At 47.1% G+C, this 21,910-nt stretch overlaps 2 protein-coding genes across 6 annotated transcripts; both read left to right on the top strand.

The window, feature by feature from the left end:
* Window positions 1-11: 11 nt before the first annotated feature.
* LOC310683841 (F-box only protein 44-like) lies at window positions 12-6,626 on the top strand. Of its 3 annotated transcripts, none has more exons than XM_083454273.1 (6): window positions 12-150; window positions 2,959-3,234; window positions 3,769-3,886; window positions 4,912-5,007; window positions 5,999-6,134; window positions 6,274-6,626. In XM_083454273.1, the coding sequence occupies exons 1-6, from the start codon at window positions 21-23 to the stop codon at window positions 6,397-6,399; spliced, it is 882 nt and encodes a 293-aa protein (XP_083310399.1). In that variant the 5' UTR covers window positions 12-20; the 3' UTR covers window positions 6,400-6,626. The 3 variants fall into 3 exon arrangements, with proteins under 3 accessions (XP_083310399.1, XP_083310398.1, XP_083310400.1); XM_083454272.1 differs by having other exon boundaries at window positions 12-168; XM_083454274.1 differs by having other exon boundaries at window positions 38-150; window positions 2,858-3,234.
* A 3,282-nt stretch (window positions 6,627-9,908) lies between these two features.
* Window positions 9,909-19,289, top strand: LOC310683873 (F-box only protein 44-like). 3 transcript variants are annotated; one of them, XM_083454321.1, is made up of 6 exons: window positions 9,909-10,012; window positions 11,677-11,938; window positions 14,089-14,206; window positions 15,516-15,611; window positions 17,878-18,016; window positions 18,944-19,289. In XM_083454321.1, the coding sequence occupies exons 2-6, from the start codon at window positions 11,677-11,679 to the stop codon at window positions 19,058-19,060; spliced, it is 732 nt and encodes a 243-aa protein (XP_083310447.1). In that variant the 5' UTR covers window positions 9,909-10,012; the 3' UTR covers window positions 19,061-19,289. The 3 variants fall into 3 exon arrangements, with proteins under 3 accessions (XP_083310447.1, XP_083310446.1, XP_083310448.1); XM_083454320.1 differs by having other exon boundaries at window positions 9,913-10,012; window positions 11,674-11,938; XM_083454322.1 differs by having other exon boundaries at window positions 9,913-10,012; window positions 11,674-11,938; window positions 18,880-18,996.
* The last annotated feature ends 2,621 nt before the right edge of the window (window positions 19,290-21,910 follow it).

Here is a 21,910-nt window from a genome sequence, read left to right as displayed (position 1 = left end):
CGTCGAAGGGGTGTCATCGTATGCAAATGAGCCAGGATTCCCCTCCTCGAGGCGGAGATTGGGTGGCGTTATCTGATATCAGAGCAGTTTCACTTCCTCCTTGTCTTCTGGGCGCAGAACCGGGCAGAGACGACTCTTTTAACCCCGGAGGTGAGGTGGGGCTTCCAGGTACCTACCATGAGCTGGAGGGCGGAGGTGGTGGGTGTTGGGGTAGATCCGTGGGAGGGTTTAATTAACAACACTTTTTTAAAAATAAGGAACAGGGAAAATTTATAATTCCTCTTAAAAACCCATTGTAAACTGTTAAAATCGTTAGTAGGATTGGAATAACACTTGTAGTTTAATGGTGAATTTTAGATATAATGGAGATGTAAAAGATCTGGATTATTATAAAAGATCAGCGGTCAGCAAACTTTTTCAGCAGGGGGCGGGTCCACTATCCCTCAGACCTTGTGGTGGGCCGGACTATAATTTTTTTGGGGGGGGGAATGAAAGAATGCCTATGACCCACAAATAACCCAGAGATGCATTTTAAATAAAAGGACACATTCTACTCATGTAAAAATGCGCTGATTCCCGGACTGTCCGCAGGCCGGATTTAGAAGGTGATTGGGCCGGATCCGGCCCCCGGGCCTTAGTTTGCCTACGCGTGTAAAAGATTCAGGAGGAAATGACTAAAGATAGAACCCACAAAGGGGAAGAGAGCGGTCCAGATGATTCTTTGGAATCTTGTCTTTATGATGTATGTTGGATATGTGAGTGTAAAATGTTAATTCGGAAAACCAAATAAATTTGCAAAAATAATAATAAAGCACTTTTGGAGGGGGGAACCAATAAAAACGTTATTCTCATCATCTAAGTAAGCAAGCTTGCATTTCTGAGGGCACACTGTAAATAATTTAGTATAAGTCAGGAAGAAGCGCCCGCATCAGAAACAGTCTCTGAGAGCACAAGTGGCCACAGTGCCTCTGAGCAGGTAAAGATGGAACTTCCTCCATGATAAGAAAATGAGAAGCAGTGATGGTCACCGACAGTGGAAGGCTGTGGACTCTCCTTCCTTGGAGGTTTTTAAGCAGAGCTTGGATGGCAATGGATGCTTTCGCTGGGATTCATTCCTGCCTTGCAGGGGGTTAAACTAGATGACCCTTGCAGTCCCTTCCAGCTCTAGGTAAAGGTAAAGGGACCCCTGACCATTAGGTCCAGTCGTGACCGACTCTGGGGTTGTGGCGCTCATCTCGCTTTCTTGGCCAAGGGGGCTGGCGTACAGCTTCCGGGTCATGTGGCCAGCAGGACTAAGCCACTTTTGGCGAACCAAAGCAGTGCACGGAAACACCGTTTACCTTCCCACCAGAGTGGTACCTATTTATCTACTTGCAATTTGACGTGCTTTTGAACTGCTAGGTTGGCAGGAGCTGGGGCCGAGCAACGGGAGCTCACCCCGTCGTGGGGATTTGAACAGCGATCTTCTGATCAGCAAGTCCTAGGCTCTGTGGTTTAACCCTCAGCGCCAATCGTGTCCCCAGCATCTTCCAGCTCTGCGATTCTATAATAACTTGGATAGCTTTAAAAGAGGATTAGGGAAACTCATGGAAGAAGATGAGGAGATCCGTGGCTGCTAGCCAGGATGGCTGTGCTTTGCCTTCACAGCTGGAGGCAGCAATGCTTCTGCATGTCAGTTGCTGGATGTGCTGTGCCTGAGGGTAACCCAAGAACCATGGTCCAGGTCTGGTCCAGAATCTGTAGGTTCCACTAGGAGTCAGTCCGACAGGGTCAAGGCAGGACACGAGGCAGGAACCCAGGCAAGGACAGGTACAGGATCTCAGGCAGGGTCTGGCATACAGCAATGTTGCTCCCGCAACTTGGGGCAGGGTCCGACAGCCTTTGTCAGGGTAGCAGCAGGTCCTGATCCCCTGGTGACTCACCTCCCTGTCTCGCCCGAAGGTGAGCACTCCTCCTGCAAGTACTCAGGTCTCTCCTTCTCTCAGACCTGAGTCTCTGCAGCTCGGGAGACGTTGGTGGGTTACTAGACCCAGGGGCCGCCTCAGCCTCCCCTGAGCAGCTGTAAGTGATTGCCCAGCTGAAGGCAACGAGGTAATCCTCGCATCTGGAGCCAGGGCAGGCTCAGGCCCCTGACTCGGCCCAGCTGGTGTTTGCTGCAGGGGAACCTGTGCAGACTGGGACCCTTCAGGATCAGGACTTATTTCAGATGATGCCTGAGGCAAAGGATCTGGTGCAGACTGAGACTCCTCTGGTTCCAGGTCTGAGGCCGGGTCCCAGGCCATCACATTGGAAACCACAGATGGTTCTCTGGCTTGTGGGCTTCTTTTGGAGGCATCTGTGAGAACAGGATGCTGGACTAGATGGACCATTGGCCTGATCCAGCAGGCTCTTCTCATGTCTCCATTACCTTGTTTAATCCTTATTTATTCATTTTTAAATTTATTTATTTGGTTTTTCAAATTAAAAATTGACAGTCACATATCCAACGTACAACATAAAAACAGCATTCCAAGGCATCTCTTGGACTTCCCTCCTCCCCTTTGTGGGTCCTATTGTTAATCATTTCCTCCAGCATCTCTTACGATAATCCAAAATCTTTTTTACCTCTCCACTGTGTCCAAAATTCACCATTAAACTACAAGTGATATTCCAATCCTACTAATGACTTTAACTGTTTACAATGGTTTTTATGGGAAGTTACAATTTCCCCCCATTCCCTATTAAAATTTTGGTCTTCCTGATTTCTGGCTCTTCCAGTCATTTTGGCCATTTCGGCATCGTCCATCAACTGGATCTGCTATTCTTCTCTGGCGGGGACTTTATCTTCTTTCCATCTCTGTCTAATCCTCTTTTAAAGCCATCCGAATCAGCAGTCGTTGCTGCTTCTCGCGGGAGCGAATCCCAGAGTTTGAGATGCTTTCTCTTCCATTTCTTCCCCCGCCTCGTGGCCGCCCTCAGACCTTTCCCGAAAGAAGATGAATATCGAGGACCTTCCCAAGGAGATGCTGCTGGAGATCTTCCTTCGGCTCCCTTCCTGGTTCCTCCTTCGCAGTTGCCGTCTGGTTTGCTCCGGGTGGCGAGACATGGTGGACTCTCTGAACATGGGATGGAAAGAGAAGTGTGAGCAGGCCGGCTACCCACTTGGGGTGTTGACTGGCGCCCTCCCTGACTGGAAGACTTTCTACTTTCTCTGCAGAATGAAGAAGAACCTGATCAGGAATCCCTGCGGCGAAGGTGGGGAGCAAGAACTTATTTCAGACTTCTCCCGCACCATAAATCTTAAAAATGTAATAATAATTTTTATTTATACCCCGCCCTTCCCGGTTCAGAAACCGGGCTCAGGGCGGCTAACAACAAATTTAAAACATTTAATTATAAAAGCAGCATAAAATACAGTATAAAAACATGAATAACCATAAAATTCAAAATTCAAAAAATAAGCATTAGATAGGGACGCGGGTGGTGCTCTGGGTTAAACCACAGAGCCTAGGACTTGCTGATCAGAAGGTCGGCGGTTCGAATCCCCGGGACGGGGTGAGCTCCCGTTGCTTGGTCCCTGCTCCTGCCAACCTAGCAGTTTGAAAGCACGTCAAAGTGCAAGTAGATAAATAGGTACCACTCCGGCGGGAAGGAAATAGTTTTGGTTGCCTCGGGTGATTACCTTTATCTGGAGACAGTGTTCATGTGTAGGGAGTGCAGAAATCCCAGGTTCAATATCTGTATGTATCCTTTCCTTTCACTGTCCTTTTCTTTCTGGATTCGCCACAGAGGGCCTGAACTCTTGGCAAATTGGGCCAGATCAAGAAGAGGCCTGGGATGTATGGAAGCTATCAAGGGATGACTCTCCCTTTGAGGATGAAATATGGTGCTTTGGTGCATTTAGCGGGTAAGGAGCACATTCCCAATCAAATGAATTTGGGGCGGTGGTGGTATGTGTTTAATAATAATAATAATATTTTTATTATTATTTATAGCCCGCCCTCCCCAGCCGAAGCCGGGCTCAAGGCAGCTAACAACAATAAAATAATACAACATTCTAAAACCATTTCATTCTAAAATTAATTCAAATCAAATTAATGGCAACCATTGGGCTAGAGTTCTGTGAAGATTGCCAAAGGAGGAAGTCAGGCTGTGCCTTGGCCAAAGGCCTGGTGGAACAGCTCTGTCCAGCAGGCCCTGCGGAAAGATGTCAAGTCCCACAGGGCCCTAGTCTCTTGTGACAGAGCGTTCCACCAGATCGGAGCCACAGCCGAAAAAGCCCTGGCTCTGGTTGAGGCCAGCCTAACCTCTCTGTGGTCTGGGACCTCCAAGATGTTTTTGTTTGAAGACTGTAAGTTCCAGGAGAGGTGGTCCCGTAGGTACGAGGGTCCTAGGCCGCATAGGGCTTTAAAGGTCAAAACCAGCACCTTAAACCTGATCCTGTACTCCACCGGGAGCCAGTGCAGCTGGTATAGCACCGGGTGAATGTGATCCCGCAGCGAGGACCCCGTAAGGAGTCTCGCTGCGGCATTCTGCACCCGCTGGAGTTTCTGGGTCAGTCTCAAGGGCAGCCCCACGTAGAGCGAGTTACAATAATCCAGTCTGGAGGTGACCTTTGCGTGGATCACGTGGCTAGGTCAGCGCAAGAGAGGTAAGGAGCTTAGCAGTTACTTATTTGTCCAGTGGGAGTTTGCTATGGGGAGTTGAAACTTTGCATGCTTTCGTGGAGGGTAAAAGCTTCCGAGTTGGGTCGTTGAGTTTGTCAAAGTCAGTAGGGCATGGGGTCGGGAAGGGTTGCAGCCTGGGCCAGACAGAGAGGTTTGGAGGGCTGCAGTAGGTGCTGGGGCCTGAGATTTCCCACCAGTGCTCTCCAACCCAATATCAATGGGTCCACGTGGGTGATGGTGATAACGGCTTTGATCTCTTTTTCAGGCCCTCACCCAAAAGCCAGGTCATCGTCTTAAAGGATCATGGCTACTGGGATGAGCTGATGGATGAAGTCAAGCCTGATATTGTTGTGAAAGACTGGTGAGTGCCGGAGCTGACGAAACCAGGGGTTGCGGGCTGGGTAGTCCTCCTTGATAGCAGAAGCAAAACGAACCCCTACCGTTGGGGTTCCTCGTCTGCCATGATTTCTGGGCAAAGCAAGGAACGCAATAGATAGCGAGGAACGCAATAGATAGCAGAACTCAGCTTAATTTGGAATCAACAAGTTCCTAGTCCTCAGGACTTCGAAGATCTCAGGGCTTCACCTCCTTCCCCTGAATTGTGCCAGCTGGTCCCTATAGGTACAACTGTTTAGAAACTGGTGCCCATGTTTTGATTTTCCTCTTCCTTCCTTGTCCCTTTTCTCTTTTGTGTGGTGCAGATTGCAAGCAGGTGCTGCAGATTGCAAGCCTGTGAGAAAGGGTGGTCTAGTTTTCAGTTTCAGTTCTGTGTAAGCTGATCTGGGTGCCTTTTTGGCTGAAAAGCAGGGCACAGATACCCTTTGTTGTTGTTTAGTCATTACTCGTGTCTGACTCTTCGTGACCCCATGGACCAGAGCACGCCAGGCACTCCTGCCTTCCACTGCCTCCCGCAGTTTGGTCAAACTCATGCTGGTAGCTTCGAGAACACTGTCCAGCCATCTCGGCCTCTGTCGTCCCCTTCTCCTTGTCCCCTCCATCTTTCCCAACATCAGGGTCTTTTCCAGGGAGTCTTCTCTTCTCATGAGGTGGCCTCAGCTTCACGATCTGTCCTTCCAGTGAGCACTCAGGGCTGATTTCCTTCAGAATGGAGAGGTTTGATCTTCTTGCAGTCCATGGGAGTCTCACGAGTCTCCTCCAGCACCATAATTCCAAAGCATCAGTTATTCGGCGATCAGCCTTCTTTATGGTCCAGCTCTCACTTCCCTACAGATACCCTAAATAAATGCATAATAAGCAGGCAGCTGCAAATTCTTAAAATGTGATCAGCTCTTTTTTGCAGGAATGGTTCCTCCTCAGAAATCGCTCATGTGTCGTTTTGTGCCCCAAAATAGGTGCGACGTCCTTGACGAGGACCCCTACAACTACACTCTGCACGTGAAACTGTTGTCTGCTGATTCTGAAGTCCTCTGCGAATGTCGCGCTGAAGAGTTGGTCTTAAGTGAGCGCGGAGAGACAGAATGGAGAGAGGTTAGCAGGAAAAAGGCATTGAATCAGCTCTGGGATATTAATGTGGGCCTTGAGTAAACAGTTCTTGAAAACATCAGTTCCTTCCTCTTCCTTTTGTTGAACTGACTCCTAACCATTCCTCCTCCTCTTTCCTCTCTAGGGCTCGTATGCATTCCATAACTACCCTGCCGGAGTCCGTTACATCTATTTTGAACATGGAGTGACTGGTGTGGATTCTGGGGGCCTAACTAACAGCAGCATCACTGTGGGACCCAGATTTCCCTAGAAAGAGGCGGAACCACCAGAAGGGGAAACGGTTCCACTCATCTGCTTGAGCAACAGGGCGGGGAGACACACAAGGGCTCACTCTGTTGTGTCATTCTACACACACACACACACACACACACACACTCACACACACTTTCCAGCTAAATGTGTTGCAATCCTGGGTCCTACATCTGTTTTCTTGAAGTTGTGTTTTTGTGTAGTTTTCAGATGATCAGCATTTTTTTTTTTTTTTAAAAAAGAGTGTATGTATGTTATTTTGTAAGAGAAGGTGAGGGACCCGGCAAACAATATTATACTGCAAAAAAGAAAATGCAACCAGCCTTGGTATTGCAGTTGCGTTGAGGAAATACATAATGTGGGACTCATCTACACAGCTGCAAATGAAACGTTTTAAATGTGTTGTAAAGTATACAAATGTGACACTAGATGGTGACAGTGAGCTATGTAAAATTCAATGTATTTTTTAAAAACCATGTTTGTTTGTTTTTAAAAAAGCATTTTCCCAGCATGGGGTGGTTGTTTTTTTTGGTGAGTGTGTATATCCCATCGTGGTTAAGATAAAAGAAAGTCCTTCTTTACACAGCTCATAGTTAAGCTATGGATCTTTCTTCAATAGGAGACAGCAATGGTTACCAATTTGGATGGCTTTAAATATGAGATCAACATGGAGGAGAGAGGGGCCAGAGACATGGAGGGGCCAGAGACAAAGGGGGCGGAGCCATGAATGCAAATTTTACCTTTGTCCACACACTTGCACGCTGCTCTCTGTTCCTCATCTAGGCAAGCAAGAGGCATTATCAGAGTCCCCCCCCCCATATTAAATTAGTATCCTTCCCTGCAACAACCTCAGATATGCAGATGACACAACCTTGATGGCAGAAAGTGAGGAGGAATTAAAGAACCTTTTAATGAGGGTGAAAGAGGAGAGCGCAAAATATGGTCTGAAGCTCAACATCAAAAAAACGAAGATCATGGCCACTGGTCCCATCACCTCCTGGCAAATAGAAGGGGAAGAAATGGAGGCAGTGAGAGATTTTACTTTCTTGGGTTCTATGATCACTGCAGATGGTGACAGCAGTCACGAAATTAAAAGACGCCTGCTCCTTGGGAGAAAAGCAATGAAAACCTAGACAACATCTTAAAAAGCAGAGACATCACCTTGCCAACAAAGGTCTGTATAGTTAAAGCTGTGGCTTTCCCAGTTGTGATGTATAGAAGTGAGAGCTGGACCATAAAGGAGGCTGATTGCCGAAGACTTGATGCTTTTGAATTCTGGTGCTGGAGGAGACTCTTGAGAGTCCCATGGACTGCAAGAAGATCAAACCTCTCCATTGTGAAGGAAATCAGCCCTGAGTGCTCACTGGAAGGACAGATCCTGAAGCTGAGGCTCCAATACTTTGGCCACTTCACGAGAAGAGAAGACTCCCTGGAAAAGACCCTGATGTTGGGAAAGATGGAGGGCACAAGGAAAAGGGGATGACAGAGGACGAGATGGTTGGAGAGTGTTCTTGAAGCTACCAGCATGAGTCTGACCAAACTGCGGGAGGCAGTGGAAGACAGGAGTGCCTGGCGTGCTCTGGTCCATGGGGTCACGAAGAGTCGGACACGACTAAACGACTAAACAACAACAACTTCCCTGCAAGGAGCTGAATGGTGGTGCTGACAACTGTCCCTTTGTATTATCCTCACAATGACCCTGTGAGGTAGGTTTGGCTGAGAGGTGGTGACTGGCCCAAGGTTGACCTTTGTACCGGAATGGGGATTTGAACCCTGGGCTCCTAGGTCCACGTTCAGCAGCCTAACCACAATGCCACAGTGAAGACACCGTGACAGGGGAAGCTTAGCTGGTTGAACATCTGCCTGTCATGCAGCAACTAAGTACAGCAAATCCCTACAAGAATTATAACCATTGCTAACTCCTCTTAACATAATTGTCTAACAGCAATGTACTAAAAAACAAAAATTAGTTGTGAGAAATAGATGGTGCGGTAACATCTACTTTAGAACTCCCTGTCTGTTGACATCAACCAGTCGCCTTCTCTGTACTTTTTTTGTGGGCGTGTGTGGCTTAAACACCTTTTGGGGTGGCAATGCACAAATTTATTTATTTATTTATTTATTTATACTTTTCATGTTTATACATTTCACTAATTTTACAATATTTCAAAATTTGACTTCCCCCTCTTTCAGCGGTTCCTTAAATTTGTTTTTAATATCTTCTGCATATCCAAATTAACAATTTGCTCATTTATTCATCTTATTTAAATATATACTCTTAAGGCTTAAACGATGCGGGTGCCACTGTGGTCTAAACCACAGAGCCTAGGGCTTGCCGATCAGAAGATTGGTGGTTCGAATCCCCGTGACGGGGTGAGCTCCTGCTGTTCGGTCCCTGCTCCTGCCAGCCTAGCAGTTCGAAAGCACGCCAGTGCAAGTAGATAAATAGGTACCACTCCAGCGGGAAGGTAAACAGTGTTTCCATGCGCTGCTCTGGTTAGCCAGAAGCGGCTTAGTCATGCCGGACACATACCCGGAAGCTGCTGGCTCCCTTGGCCAGTAAAGCCACAACTCCGGAGTCGTCCGTGACTGGACCTAATGGTCCTTTACCTTTAAGGCTTAAACACCTTTTTGTTCACACAAGCCTATCCAGATACATAGATGTTGACATCACTTTTGCTGTTGATTTTGCATGTTTTGAACTGATTAAAAAAACCAAAACTGGTCACATTTCTTGTAAACTGCTAGGCTTTCTTACAATCAAGCGATATGCACATTTTGTTAAATAAAAGAAACGTCATTAAAAACTCAGGGTAAAGCGCACAGAAAATCAAATCCATGTATGCGACCACAGTGGCTAGATTGTTACTTGCTCCCAAAATGGAAAGAAACAGAAGTCCCAGCAAAGGAAGAATAGATAAAAAACTTATGGAATATGCAGAAATGGCGAAACTTACCGGAAGAATATGAATTCAAGATAACAAACTTTTTTAAATAAAAGAATGGAAATGTTTTATGGAATATTTACAGATAAATCGTAAACAGATAAGCTCATTGGCAGGATTGTAGCAATAACCTGCAGTTTTATAAGAGTATATATTTGAAGCAGATGAATAAATGAGCAAATTAAGTTAATTTGGATATGTAGGGGATATTCAAAATAAATGTAATGAACCGCAGAAAGAGGCGGAAGGAAGTCAAGTTCTGAAATGTTTTTTTTAAAATGTAAAACTAGTGAAATGTATAAACTTGAAAAGCATACATAAAATTTAAAAAACTGAAAAAGGAAAAAGAAAATCCAACATATGGAAAATGCCTCTCACGTCACCTTGGTGGGAGACGCGACTGAACTCTCTATCACTGATTTGCCACTGGCATGGGAAACGTTCTTTTGGAAGGGGCGTGGCGTTCCAGACGCGTCACTGAATGCAAATGAGCTGGGGTTCCCCTTCTCCGCCCCGCCTAGGAAGGAGGCAGCGCCTGGCCGCTGACGCCTCCCTGGGTTATCTTGCCCGCCTTCTGCTCCTGCATGCTGAGCGGGGCGGAGAGGGAAACTTCCTTCGTTTTGTCTTTCCAGAGAGCTTGGGACGCTGCCATTCCTTTTCTTAACCTAGGTAAGGCTGGGAGGTGTCCTCAGGGCTTACACTAGCTGCTAGGTTGAACCTCAAGGCAGCAACTCTTTGGTGACAGGGTCTCTGAGCATGGAAAGAGTGCCTCTTCACTCCCTCCTTCGCTTGATAAAGCCAATTCTTACCTATCTCCAGGCTAGGCAAAATAGCTGGTGGCATTTAGGGCAACCTCTTGGAGCCTAGGCTTCTGTATTCTGTATTTGCCATCAGCATGGATGAATTTTTAGGGCTTATTTTATTTACCGCATTGATATTCCACCTTTTCCGCCTCATGCTGGCTTGCATGCTCATTAACTTCATTAGTTCCACTCTGAGTAGGACTAATATTGGATGCAAGGCACTGTCAGCAAAAGACTTTTGCATTAAAACCCCTAGCAATAAAATAAAGGTTGAGTGTGAAAAGCAGGTTGGGTAGTCTAAACTGTAGTGGAATATATTTAAAGGAGTATGTGTTTTTAGTTCCTATTTCCCTCCAGAGCACCAAATGAGTAAACTCCAAACTTTAAAACAGCTGCAATAGTCCCTGCATGAACGGTCGTTAATTTGTTCCTGTACAGAGAAGCTTGTTTTCATACCGTTAATATTCCCTTTGTGTGTGTTTGTTTATCTGAACCATTTTTACCCTGCTCACCAGCAAAAAAAAAGGGGGGATGGGCTTCTGAATGGAGCTCACAAATGTGAAGGCACTGTCCTCATGCTTAACAAGACTAAAAAATAAAAATACACACAGCACAAAAGGAAACAAGGTTGGGAGGGAGGAGGAAGAAAGCAAACTTGGGCCCTTACCAGGATCCTTGTTATGACCAGCTGGAGTGGAAAGATTTCAATTAGAGGAGGAGTCAAAGTTGCTGCTTTTTTGACAAAGATCTGAAAAAGAGGTTTTGCTGGCTTCCTGTCCTGTAGCCGTATTATGTTTGACCAGGTCTGATAATACCAATCTGAGCCTGAAACCTAGCAGCAGCTTGAGGGCTGTTTTTGTTAGCACCAAAGCTGGAGAAGGAAGGGTTAAAACTCAGCTCCACCTTGCTGGGATCCTAATTAATCAGGTGATCCCCAGCTGGGGCTCTTGCTTTGCACTTAAAACAAAAAAAAAAATTCCTGCATCTAGTTTGTCCTTGTATCAGCCCAAGTGAGTTTAGAACGTGAGCCTAGCCTCTTGCACCCTAATTCATTCATTTGAGATGCTGATTTAAGAGGCCAACTAACATTATTGTTTTAAGGGATTTCCTCCCCCTCCCCCAGAGCAGCATACAGAAACATCGTTTACCTTCCCGCTGGAGTGGTACCTATTTATCTACTTGCACTTTGACGTGCTTTCGAACTGCTAGGTTGGCAGGAGCAGGGACTGAGCAACAGGAGCTCACCCCATCGTGGGGATTCGAACCGCCGACCTTCTGATCAGCAAGTCCTAGGCTCTGTGCTTTAACCCACAGCGCCACCCGCGTCTACTTGGAGTTAAATACCATCTATAAATCATATTCAAGTAGCTCTCCTTCAGGGAATAACATGCTGTAAACTTCAGGTCGCTCTGAAGGAGCGAGCCCTTTTGATTCCTAGGGAGAGGTGGGTCTGAGTAGCCCGGGACTCCTGTCTTTGCATTTATTTTGCATCTCTAAAACCTCTCTCAGCCAAGACTTCTCTTACAGAAGATGGTGTCCATCAATGACCTGCCACTGGAGATCCTGCTGGATGTGTTTGACTTCTTCCCCTCGTGGCACCTGCTCCGCTGCTTCCGTTGGGTGTGCTGCTGGTGGAGAGACCTGGTGGACTCCTTGAACGCTCAGTGGAAAGACAAGTGTAGACGGGCCGGCTACCCCATTGAGATGTTGACCAGTCCTTTCCCAGACTGGAAGGTCTTCTACCTTCTCTGCAAGCTGCAGAAGAACATTGTCCGGAATCCTTTCGGCAAAGGTGGGTCTCTGTTTGGTGGCAGAGGGCTACCCCTGGCTGCTAGCCTATGGTTATCAGATTTTTTCCAATGAATCCAATGAATTTTGTTTTTTTTTTCTGAGGCTGAGTAGCAACAGGGAGTCAGTAGTGGGGATGGTGAGGCAAAAGACCCTGGGCCCAAGCACACATGCATACAGTGGTACCTTGGGTTACATACGCTTCAAGTTACAGACTCCGCTAACCCAGAAATATTACCTCAAGTTAAGAACTTTGCTTCAGGGTAAGAACAGAAATCGTGCTCTGGCGGTGTGGCGGCAGCAGGAGGCCCCATTAGCTAAAGTGGTGCTTCAGGTTAAGAACAGTTTCAGGACCTCTGGAACGAATTAAGTACTTAACCTGAGGTACCACTGTATTGTATAAAGGTGCAAAGCCCTTCTTTCGCACCCTGTGAAACATAAATGTGCAGGTTTTTTTTAAAAAAACTGGGCAATGCCCACCCACCCGAGCCTCCCCCGATCTGTCAAAACAAAGGAGGAAGGCGGGATCTACAATGGATTGCTGCCTGCGCAGTTTTCTTTGATGGGGGGGGGGGAATTTCAATGTGAGGTGGTGACAAAAAACAAGTTCTGCCCCAAGTACCACCTGACCATTCTACACCACTGTTACCCATCCACCCTGTTTTCATGCTTTGCTCTGATATGACCTTGCTATGGCAATCGTCGGTTGCCATGTTGTTTGGGCCGGGTCGGATTTTTTTCCACTTGGCAAATTTGTACCGCTCATTTGGTTTTTGCCTGTCTCGTGGCAATTGTTGCAACTTTTGTGAGGTTAGGCCTCCGTTTGGTTGCAGGGGATGTTGTTGCCTTCGCCTGCCCCTCCTCAGTAAGGGTATCCTGTTAAAGGGATTCGTGAATACTGTCCAAAGCCTGGGCGTGGGCTAGGGCCATGTCACAGCCCCTATAGGGACCCCTCAGAGTGGTGCCGCTATCTGACGTAAGTTATAAAGGTAAAGGGACCCCTGATCATTAGGTCCAGTCGTGGCCGACTCTGGGGTTGCAGCGCTCATCTCGCTTTAGTGGCTGAGGGAGCCAGCGTACAGCTTCTGGGTCATGTGGCCAGCAGGACTAAGCCGCTTTTGGCGAACCAGAGCAGCGCACGGAAACGCCGTTTACCTTCCTGCCAGAGCGGTACCTATTTATCTACTTGCACTTTGATGTGCATTTGAACTGCTAGGTTGGCAGGAGCAGGGACCGAGCAACGGGAGCTCACCCCATTGCGGGGATTCGAATCGCCGACCCTCTGATCGGCAAGTCCTAGGCTCTGTGGTTTAACCCACAGCGCTACCCACATCCCCACCAACGTAAGTTATAGGGCACCCCATATCAATGGTTTACCCTTCTGTGGACTCCCTGCAGATGGGCAGGAGTCAAGATATAGTCTGGCTTCACCCCAGTGCCTATGCCAGACAGCTCACATTGGTAACCAATAAATTTGTGGCCTATTTTGAACCCATAAACCAAAATACTCTGCGTCAGTGTTATGCACTGAGTTGAATAGGATCCAAAATGCAGCAGTCTGATTGGTCCTTGAACAATAGGATCCAAAATGCAGCAGTCTGATTTGTCCTAGAAAATTAGGATCCAAAATGCAGCAGTCTGATTGGTCCTAGAACAATAGGATCCAAAATGCAGCAGTCTGATTGGTCCTAGAACAATAGGATCCAAAATGCAGCAGTCTGATTGGTCTTAGAACAATAGGATTCAGAATACAGCAGTCTGATTGGTCCTAGAACAATGCAGCAGTATGATTGGTCTGCAGGAGCCACCCAATCCAGCTCCAGATGGAAGTGAATCCACAACCTGATTGGCCTACAGGAGAATTCCGGAATTAGCCAATCACGTGCAGCCCATTGTGTAAATAATGTATATAAAGCAGATACTTTGGGGAAACATTCATTCCTCCTCACCACTATGAACTGAATAAAGAGCATGAAATCCACTCTTGACTCTGAGTATATTTCAGTCAGTGTGTTTTATTGTTCTCCTGGGAACTCTGTGGCTCAGGTGCCTTGGCACGCAACAGTATTCTGGACTTGATGGGCTATTGTCCTTACGCCCTCCTTTCTTCCTTCTCCTTACGTCTTACGCCCTCCTTTCTTCCTTCTCCCGCAGAGGAATTTCTCTACTGGGAAATTGACAAGCATCAGGAGCACTGCTGGGGTGTGGAGGAGCTGTTAGCAGACGAATACCCCCATGACAACATCACAAAATGTTTCTTTGCCTTCAATGGGTGAGGACCAGGTTCAGTAAATCCTCAAATGCTGCTGTGGATTTAGAAGATTGGTCACATGGTAGTGGAGGACCTGCATTGAATGCAGAAGGTCCAACTTCCATCCCTGGCATCTCTAGGTAGGGCAGGGAAAAGACTCTTCTAGGAATCCCTTGAGAGCTGCGGCCGAAGTCAAAGAGTGGACAATATAAAACTAGATGGACCAATAGTCTGACTCAGCAGGCAGCCCTTCCTTCATGAGGACTGGAACCTTAGAGAAAAGAACGTAGGTTAGATGGGGAACACCTGTTTTGCATGCAGAAAGTCCTGAATTTGATTCCCAGCATCTCCAGGTAGCTCTAGAAGAGACCTTTCTTGTGATAAGATAGATAGATGCTGCCATTCAATGGTCTGACTCAGTGTAATGCAAGAAGATCCAGTTTCCTATTCTCCCCTCAAGGGCTATTTCAGTAGAAGCAGAGAGTAAAATTAAAGATGTCCATAGGTGGCAGAAGAAGGACCAGAGGAAGGCTTAAGGTATCTGATTTTCCCGCTGCCCTCCTCTCCTGCAGTGCAGGCTGCCTTCTGAGGGCTGGATTGGACTCATGGGCTGCCAGTTGCCAGTCTCCAAGGGCACAAAAGGTTAACAAGCTGGGCTGGTGATGGTGGTACCTTGGTTCTCAAACTTAATCTGTTCCATAAGTCCGTTCCAAAACCAAAGCATTCCAAAACCAAGGCACACTTTCCCATAGAAAGTAATGCAAAACGGACTTTTAAAAACAACCCCTAAAACAGCAATTTAATGAATTTTACTATGTAACGAGACCATTGATCCATAAAATGAAAGCAATAATCGATGTACTGTTCTATAAAATAAGAAAAACAGTATTGTAGATGACACAAATTAAAATTATTATTTTTTATTACCTGCATTGATGATAGCCATTGTTTGGATGGGAGGATTTTATCCATTTCCACAGTCACACAATCAATCAATCAATCAATCAATCAGCAGCTGAACTGGGTTGCACACAGGCACAAAAACAAATTAACCAAAAAGGCCTTAACCCCCCCCCAAATAAATAGCAAAAACAAAAGCACCAAACTTAATCTTTTCCAGAAGTCCATTTGACTTCTGAAATGTTTGAAAACCAAGGTGCAGCTTCTGATAGGTGCAGGTCTTCGGGAAGCAATAGCCGACAGCCGCATCAGACATTCGGCTTCCGAAAAACGTTCAAAAACCAGAACACTTACTTCTGAGTTTTCGGCGTTTGAGAACCAAGGTACCACTGTACTTGAAATGGCTTTGATTTCCTTCCTCACATCTCAGGCCCGACACAAAAATTCAACGCATCACCTTGAGGGACCACGGCTACACGGATGAGTTGATGGACTACGTGACACCCCATATCGTGGTGCAGGATTGGTGAGTGCTGGAACTGGCCTCAGAAGAGCTTGCAGGATCAAACCCCCATCTAGTCCTGTTATTACAGTTCCCAGCCAGATGGGTGGGTTTGGTAGGTCTTGAGTAGCAGGGGGAAAAACCCTACCAGGGTTGTTTAGGCGTGTTCGAGGATTTACCCTGAACTTCTGAGGGTTATTTAGCAAAATTTACAGCCCGCTTAAAGGTAAAGGTACCCCTGACCGTTAGGTCATCAGGAAACCCCTATGAGTTCATTCACGCTTTTTGCATTTTAATCATTTTGTGCACTACAGTGTTTCTCAAACTTAGGTCTCTAGCTGTTTTGGGACTACAGTTCCCATCTTCCCTGTCCACTGATCCTGCTAGCTAGGGATGATGGGAGCTGTAGTCCCAAAACAGCTGGAGACCCAAGTTTGGAAAACACTGGCATACAGGTTAATTTCTCCCCGGGTCTGAGAGCTTTCCCCGTTGTTCCTTGTGGAAAACTGGATCTTACTCTCTTATCAGGTGCATGGAAAATCCAGAGAGAGATTTTGCTTTGCTTAGATTGCTCAGTTCACTTCCGTGAGTAAAGCTAGATTTTTGGCAAGGCTGGAAAAGTGAGAAAAGCTCTCTGACCCGGGGTGGGTGGGAATTAACCGAAACACAAAACGTTCAAAATATGGGTTGGGAGAAAGTGTGGGTGGTTTGCAAAAGAACAATCTAACATATTCATTAGCAAATACCGATTTCAAACCAAACATCAGAAACAAATTGATGTGGTTTTTAAAATCAAGATATAAATCCAAGTGTTTTTAAATGACTGGTTTTACGTGGCCAGAAAGAAAACAACTGCCCTCCTGTAGCAGGCCTGAAATATAATAGAATTGTAGATTTGGGACCCCAAGGGTCATCTAGTCTAACCCCACCCTCGCAGTGCAATGTGTGATGAGCTGTCTGCTTTGGAGATGCCCCACCTTTGTTTCGAAGGTGCCGCAAGTGCCTCCAAAGCAGCTGGTTTTGCTTCAGCCTTTGGGCTTCATCTGCACACTTGCTGTTGTTTAGTCATGTCCGACTCTTCGTGACCCATGGACAGGAGCACGCCAGGCACTCCTGTCTTCCACTGCCTCCCGCAGTTTGGTCAAAGTCACGTTTGTAGCTTCAAGAACACTGTCCAACCATCTCGTCCTCTGTCGTCCCCTTCTCCTTGTGCCCTCCATCTTTTTTAGCGGCAGCTAAAAAAGCCAATGCAATTCTGGGCTGCATCAATAGGAGTATAGCATCTAGATCAAGGGAAGTAATAGTGCCACTGTATTCTGCTCTGGTCAGACCTCACCTGGAGTACTGTGTCCAGTTCTGGGCACCACAGTTCAAGAAGGACGCTGACAAACTGGAACGTGTCCAGAGGAGGGCAACCAAAATGGTCAAAGGCCTGGAAACGATGCCTTATGAGGAATGGCTAAGGGAGCTGGGCATGTTTAGCCTGGAGAAGAGGAGGTTAAGGGGTGATATGATAGCTATGTTCAAATATATAAAAGGATGTCACATAGAGGAGAGAGAAAGGTTGTTTTCTGCTGCTCCAGAGAAGCGGACACGGAGCAATGGATCCAAACTACAAGAAAGAAGATTCCACCTAAACGTTAGGAAGAACTTCCTGACAGTAAGAGCTGTTCGACAGTGGAATTTGCTGCCAAGGAGTGTGGTGGAGTCTCCTTCTTTGGAGGTCTTTAAGTAGAGGCTTGACAACCATATGTCAGGAGTGCTCTGATGGTGTTTCCTGCTTGGCAAGGGGTTGGACTCGATGGCCCTTGTGGTCTCTTCCAACTCTATGATTCTATGATCTTTCCCAACATCAGGGTCTTTCCCAGGGAGTCTTCTCTTCTCCTGAGGTGGCCAAAGTATTGGAGCCTCAGCTTCAGGATCTGTCCTTCCAGTGAGCACTCAGGGCTGATTTCCTTCAGAATGGATAGGTTTGATCTTCTTGCAGCCCACGGGACTCTCAAGAGTCTCCTCCAGCAGCATAATTCAAAAGCATCAATTCTTCGGCGATCAGCCTTCTTTATGGTCCAGCTCTCACTTCCATACATCACTACTGGGAAAACCATAGCTTTAACTATACGGACCTTTGTTGGCAAGGTGATGTCTCTGCTTTTTAAGATGCTGTCTAGGTTTGTCATCTGCACACTATAAAGCAGCAATTACGATATTGTCTTTATTCTGCCAGTGACTGGGCAGCCGTGATACTTTTTACACTTGGCTTGATTTTGCCTTGTGCCCTTCTCCCCAACAGGTCTGATGTCCTCTACCCGAATCCTCGTTACAACTACAGACTGACCGTGAAGCTGCTGGCTGAAGATTTTAAAGCCCTCTATACCTGCTATATCTCGAATGGGGAGGTAATCAAGGACGGCACGAGGAACTGGAAAAAGGTAAATCCCGGATTTAAGGCAGGGGAAGTACTCAGCCAGGGCAGGATTTGGGTTTGATGAGGCCCTAAGCTACTGAAGGTAATGGGGCCCTTTATATGTCGAGCTGTCCTTTGTCAACAACAAATTGTCACTTTTTTTGTGTTGAATATTTGCTATAATGCTAGATAACAGGTACAACAACTTGACCTACATTCAACTGTGCTGCACAGCAGTCTGCAGCTGCATGCTGCATGTTGCATGTTGCCATGCAAGCAGTCCATGCAGAATGTAGGCACCCTGTACAGTCATGCCTCGGGTTACAGCCACTTTTTTTGGGTTACAGACTGCCGAAACCCGGAAGTACCGGAACGCGTTATTTCCGGGTTTTGGCAGTCACGCATGCATAGAAGCACTAAATCACACTTTGCACATGTGCAGAAGCGCCGAATCACAACCTGCCCGTGTGCAGATGCGGTTGCAAACATGCATCCCACACGAATCACGTTCGCAACCCAAGCATCCGTTGTATATAGAAATGAGCAAACCAGTGATATTTTAGGGAGCAGGCTAGTAGGCGGGGCCTATTACTTACATCATAGGAGCCCACACAACACAAAACACTGTTGCTGTATGTAGGTTTTGTTTTATTTGTTTTTTATCTTATATTTTGGAAATGTACATCCAGTTGTTGTTTTTCCTTTAATTTTTTTGGGGGGAACCCAAGAGAGTGGGGCCCTAAGCTATAGCTTATCTGTAAATCCGGCACTCTGTGCTCAGCAGTGGCCTAGCTTGAGGGTGGGGTGGGGGCAATGGGGGTAGTTGTCCTGGGTGCAAAGTTGTGAAGGAGGCGCAAAATTTTGACACCCGGTGCTACGTCTATACAGCTGCACCCGCCTGTTGCTGTGCTCTGGTGAAAACTCCTTCTCCCTCCCCACCCCAAATTTCCAGACTGTGTACATCTTCCGCAACTACCCCAGCGGAGTCCGCCACATCCATTTTGAGCACGGCGTGGACTATGGAAAGCTTGCCAACAGCAGTGTCATCGTGGGCCCGAACTTCCCGTAGAAGAAGAGGAAAACATCCCAAAGAGAAAGAAAGGGTTGCTGAGCTGCCTGAACTCACCTCACCTGGGGTTCTCTCAGTGTCCCTACGGATCTTGGATGTTGGCTGTGGTCCCTGCTTAAGAAGTCTTTCCTCTGAGGCTGTATGTCTGCATTTTAAAAGTTATCATTGGATTTTTATTTTTTAAGGGGAAGTTTTAAAGAATATCAATAAAGTACTCGACTCGCATGTATGTTCTGGGTATGAAACAGGATGGGAGAGCTGTGGCTCAGTGGTAAATGGCTGCCTCGTATGCAGAAAGGTCGTGGGTTTGATCCTCAGCATCTTCAGGTAGGAGAACGGCTGCCGGTCATTGTAGACCATTTGTAGGCAAACTAAGGCCCGGGGGCCAGATCTGGCCCAAACGCCTTCTAAATCCGGCCTGTGGATGGTCTGGAAATTAGTGTGTTTTTACATGAGTAGAGGGATGCGGGTGGCGCTGACGGTTAAACCACAGAGCCTAGGACTTGCCGATCAGAAGGTCAGCGGTTCAAATCCCCGCTGACAGGGTGAGCTCCTGTTGCTCGGTCCCTGCTTCTGCCAACCTAGCAGTAGATAAAATGCAAGTAGATAAATAGGTACCGCTCTGATGGGAAGGTACGGTAAATGACATTTCCGTGTGCTGCTCTGGTTCGCCAGAAGCAGCTTAGTCATGCTGGCCACATGACCTGGAAGCTGTACGCTGGCTCCCTCGGCCAATAAAGCAAGATGAGCGCCACAACCCCAGGGTCGGCCACGACTGAACCTAATGGTCAGGGGTCCCTTTACCTTTACTTTACATCAGTAGAATGTGTCCTTTTATTTAAAATGCATATCTGGGTTATTTGTGGGGCCTGCCTGGTGTTTTTTCATGAGTAGAATGTGTGCTTTTATTTAAAATGCATCTCTGGGTTATTTGCGGGGCATAGGAATTCATTCATTTCCCCCCCAAAAATATAGTCCAGCCCCCCACAAGGTCTGAGGGACAGTGGACCGGCCCCCTGCTGAAAAAGTTTGCTGACCCGTGTAAACAATGCTGAGCTCTGCTTTTATTTGGACCACATCAGAGAGGCTGGGGGGGGGGGTCGGGTTTTGTCACCTGGGCAGCCCAGGACCTCCAGACACACTGCCCAGGTTTGCAGCCCAGGGAGATCACTTCAAGGCTGTTAATAGAGCTGTGGGCTTGAAGCGTCTACAGCATGTCTACAGCAGAAATCCTGTCTGCCAGGATACCTAATAATGGTCACTGATTGCATTACCAGGGCAGCCTGGTTATTCTTTTGTGATGGTTAATACTTTGGGTTCCTGACTCCAGGTCACAGGCTCACCCTATTCATACACACATACACCCTTAAGACAGGATTCAGGAACTAAAGACAATGGGGAAGTTTTCTTATTCCCTTCCTCCTTGCAGAGAAACATTTGAGGTCAATTTGGGAGAGAGTCAAAATGGCTTCAGGATTGCTCTCATGTACTATTTCAGACACGTGGTTTATATACTTATGTATGGGCTTGTCTTGTACATTTATGAATGTTTAATTTATATTTGAGGGATGTGGGTGGCGCTGTGGGTTAAACCACAGGGCCTAGGACTTGCTGATTAGAAAGTCGGCAGTTTGAACCCCAGCGACGGGGTGAGCTCCTGTTGCTCCTGCCAACCTAGCAGTTTGAAAGCACGTCAAAGTGCAAGTAGATAAATAGGTACCACTCCGGCAGGAAGGTAATTTGTGGTTCTGTGCACTGCTCTGGTTCGGCAGAAGCAGCTTAGTCATGCTGGCCACATGACCTGGAAGCTATACGCCGGCTCCCTCGGCCAATAAAGCTAGATGAGCGCCGCAACTACAGAGCCGGCCACGACTGGACCTAATGGTCAGGGGTCCCTTTACCTTTACTAATTTATATTTGAGACCCTAGAATTCTTATAACACTAACAAGGCAAATCTACACACATTTATCTGGATGGATACCACATCAACCTAAGATGGAGACGTATAGGCTGGGGGGAGAGGGGTGGTGTTGTGTATGGTAAGTTTGGTGGATGCTGGAAGCTGGATAGACAGAAGATTGTCTTGTTCTGAGTTGGAGCCAGAGCTTTGGCTTGGGCCTCCCAGGAAACTTAATAGGGAAGCAAGATCAATGGGAGGTTAATGCTGTGAAACCCTCCATCCTCATACATATGTTTAAACAACGCCGAATAGCCTAAAGACACCACAGTCTTCATTCCAAGAAAACTGGACCCCTGGGTAGGCACAGATACTCCTGGAGTCTCCTGCCACCCAGAGATGGGGATGTTCACAACAGCTCTTTTTCACCGTCCCATGCCACTTCCCCATGTGAAGAACAGAAGATGCTCCATCAGTTCTCTCAAAATGCATCTTACCTGCAGGAACCAGGCTATTGGGACTGCTTAAAGGTAAAGGGACCCCCTGACCATTAGGTCCAGTCATGGATGACTCTGGGGTTGTGGCGGTCATCTCGCTTTATTGGCTGAGGGAGCCGGTGTACAGCTTCCGGGTCATGTGGCCAGCATGATTAAGATGCTTCTAGGCACACAAGAGCAGCACACGAAAATGCCGTTTACCTTCCCGCCGGAGCGGTACCTATTTATCTACTTGCACTTTGACGTGCTTTCAAACTGCTAGGTTGGCAGGAGCAGGGACAGAACAACGGGAGCTTACCCCGTCACGGGGATTCAAACCGCCGACCTTCTGATCAGCAAGTCCTAGCCTCTGTGGTTTAGACCACAGCGCCACCCACGTCCCTCTATTGGGACTGCTTAGCCAAGGTAAATAATTGTTGTCTTTGCCAAAGCCACTTCCGGCTTGCCCCAGGAGG

Source organism: Podarcis tiliguerta, assembly GCF_965153285.1.
Source record: "Podarcis tiliguerta genome assembly, chromosome: 8".
In the NCBI taxonomy this organism is placed as follows: domain Eukaryota; kingdom Metazoa; phylum Chordata; class Lepidosauria; order Squamata; family Lacertidae; genus Podarcis; species Podarcis tiliguerta.
This window is presented reverse-complemented; position numbering and strand designations above follow the sequence as displayed.

Coding starts and splice junctions, on each gene's coding strand:
- LOC310683841 (XM_083454272.1), top strand. CDS start 21: ATGCAAATGAGCCAGGATTCCCCTCCTCGAGGCGGAGATTGGGTGGCG. Junction 3,235..3,768: donor CAGGAATCCCTGCGGCGAAG/GTGGGGAGCAAG, acceptor GATTCGCCACAG/AGGGCCTGAACTCTTGGCAA. Junction 3,887..4,911: donor TGCTTTGGTGCATTTAGCGG/GTAAGGAGCACA, acceptor TCTCTTTTTCAG/GCCCTCACCCAAAAGCCAGG.
- LOC310683873 (XM_083454321.1), top strand. CDS start 11,677: ATGGTGTCCATCAATGACCTGCCACTGGAGATCCTGCTGGATGTGTTT. Junction 15,612..17,877: donor CATATCGTGGTGCAGGATTG/GTGAGTGCTGGA, acceptor TCTCCCCAACAG/GTCTGATGTCCTCTACCCGA. Junction 18,017..18,943: donor GCACGAGGAACTGGAAAAAG/GTAAATCCCGGA, acceptor CCAAATTTCCAG/ACTGTGTACATCTTCCGCAA.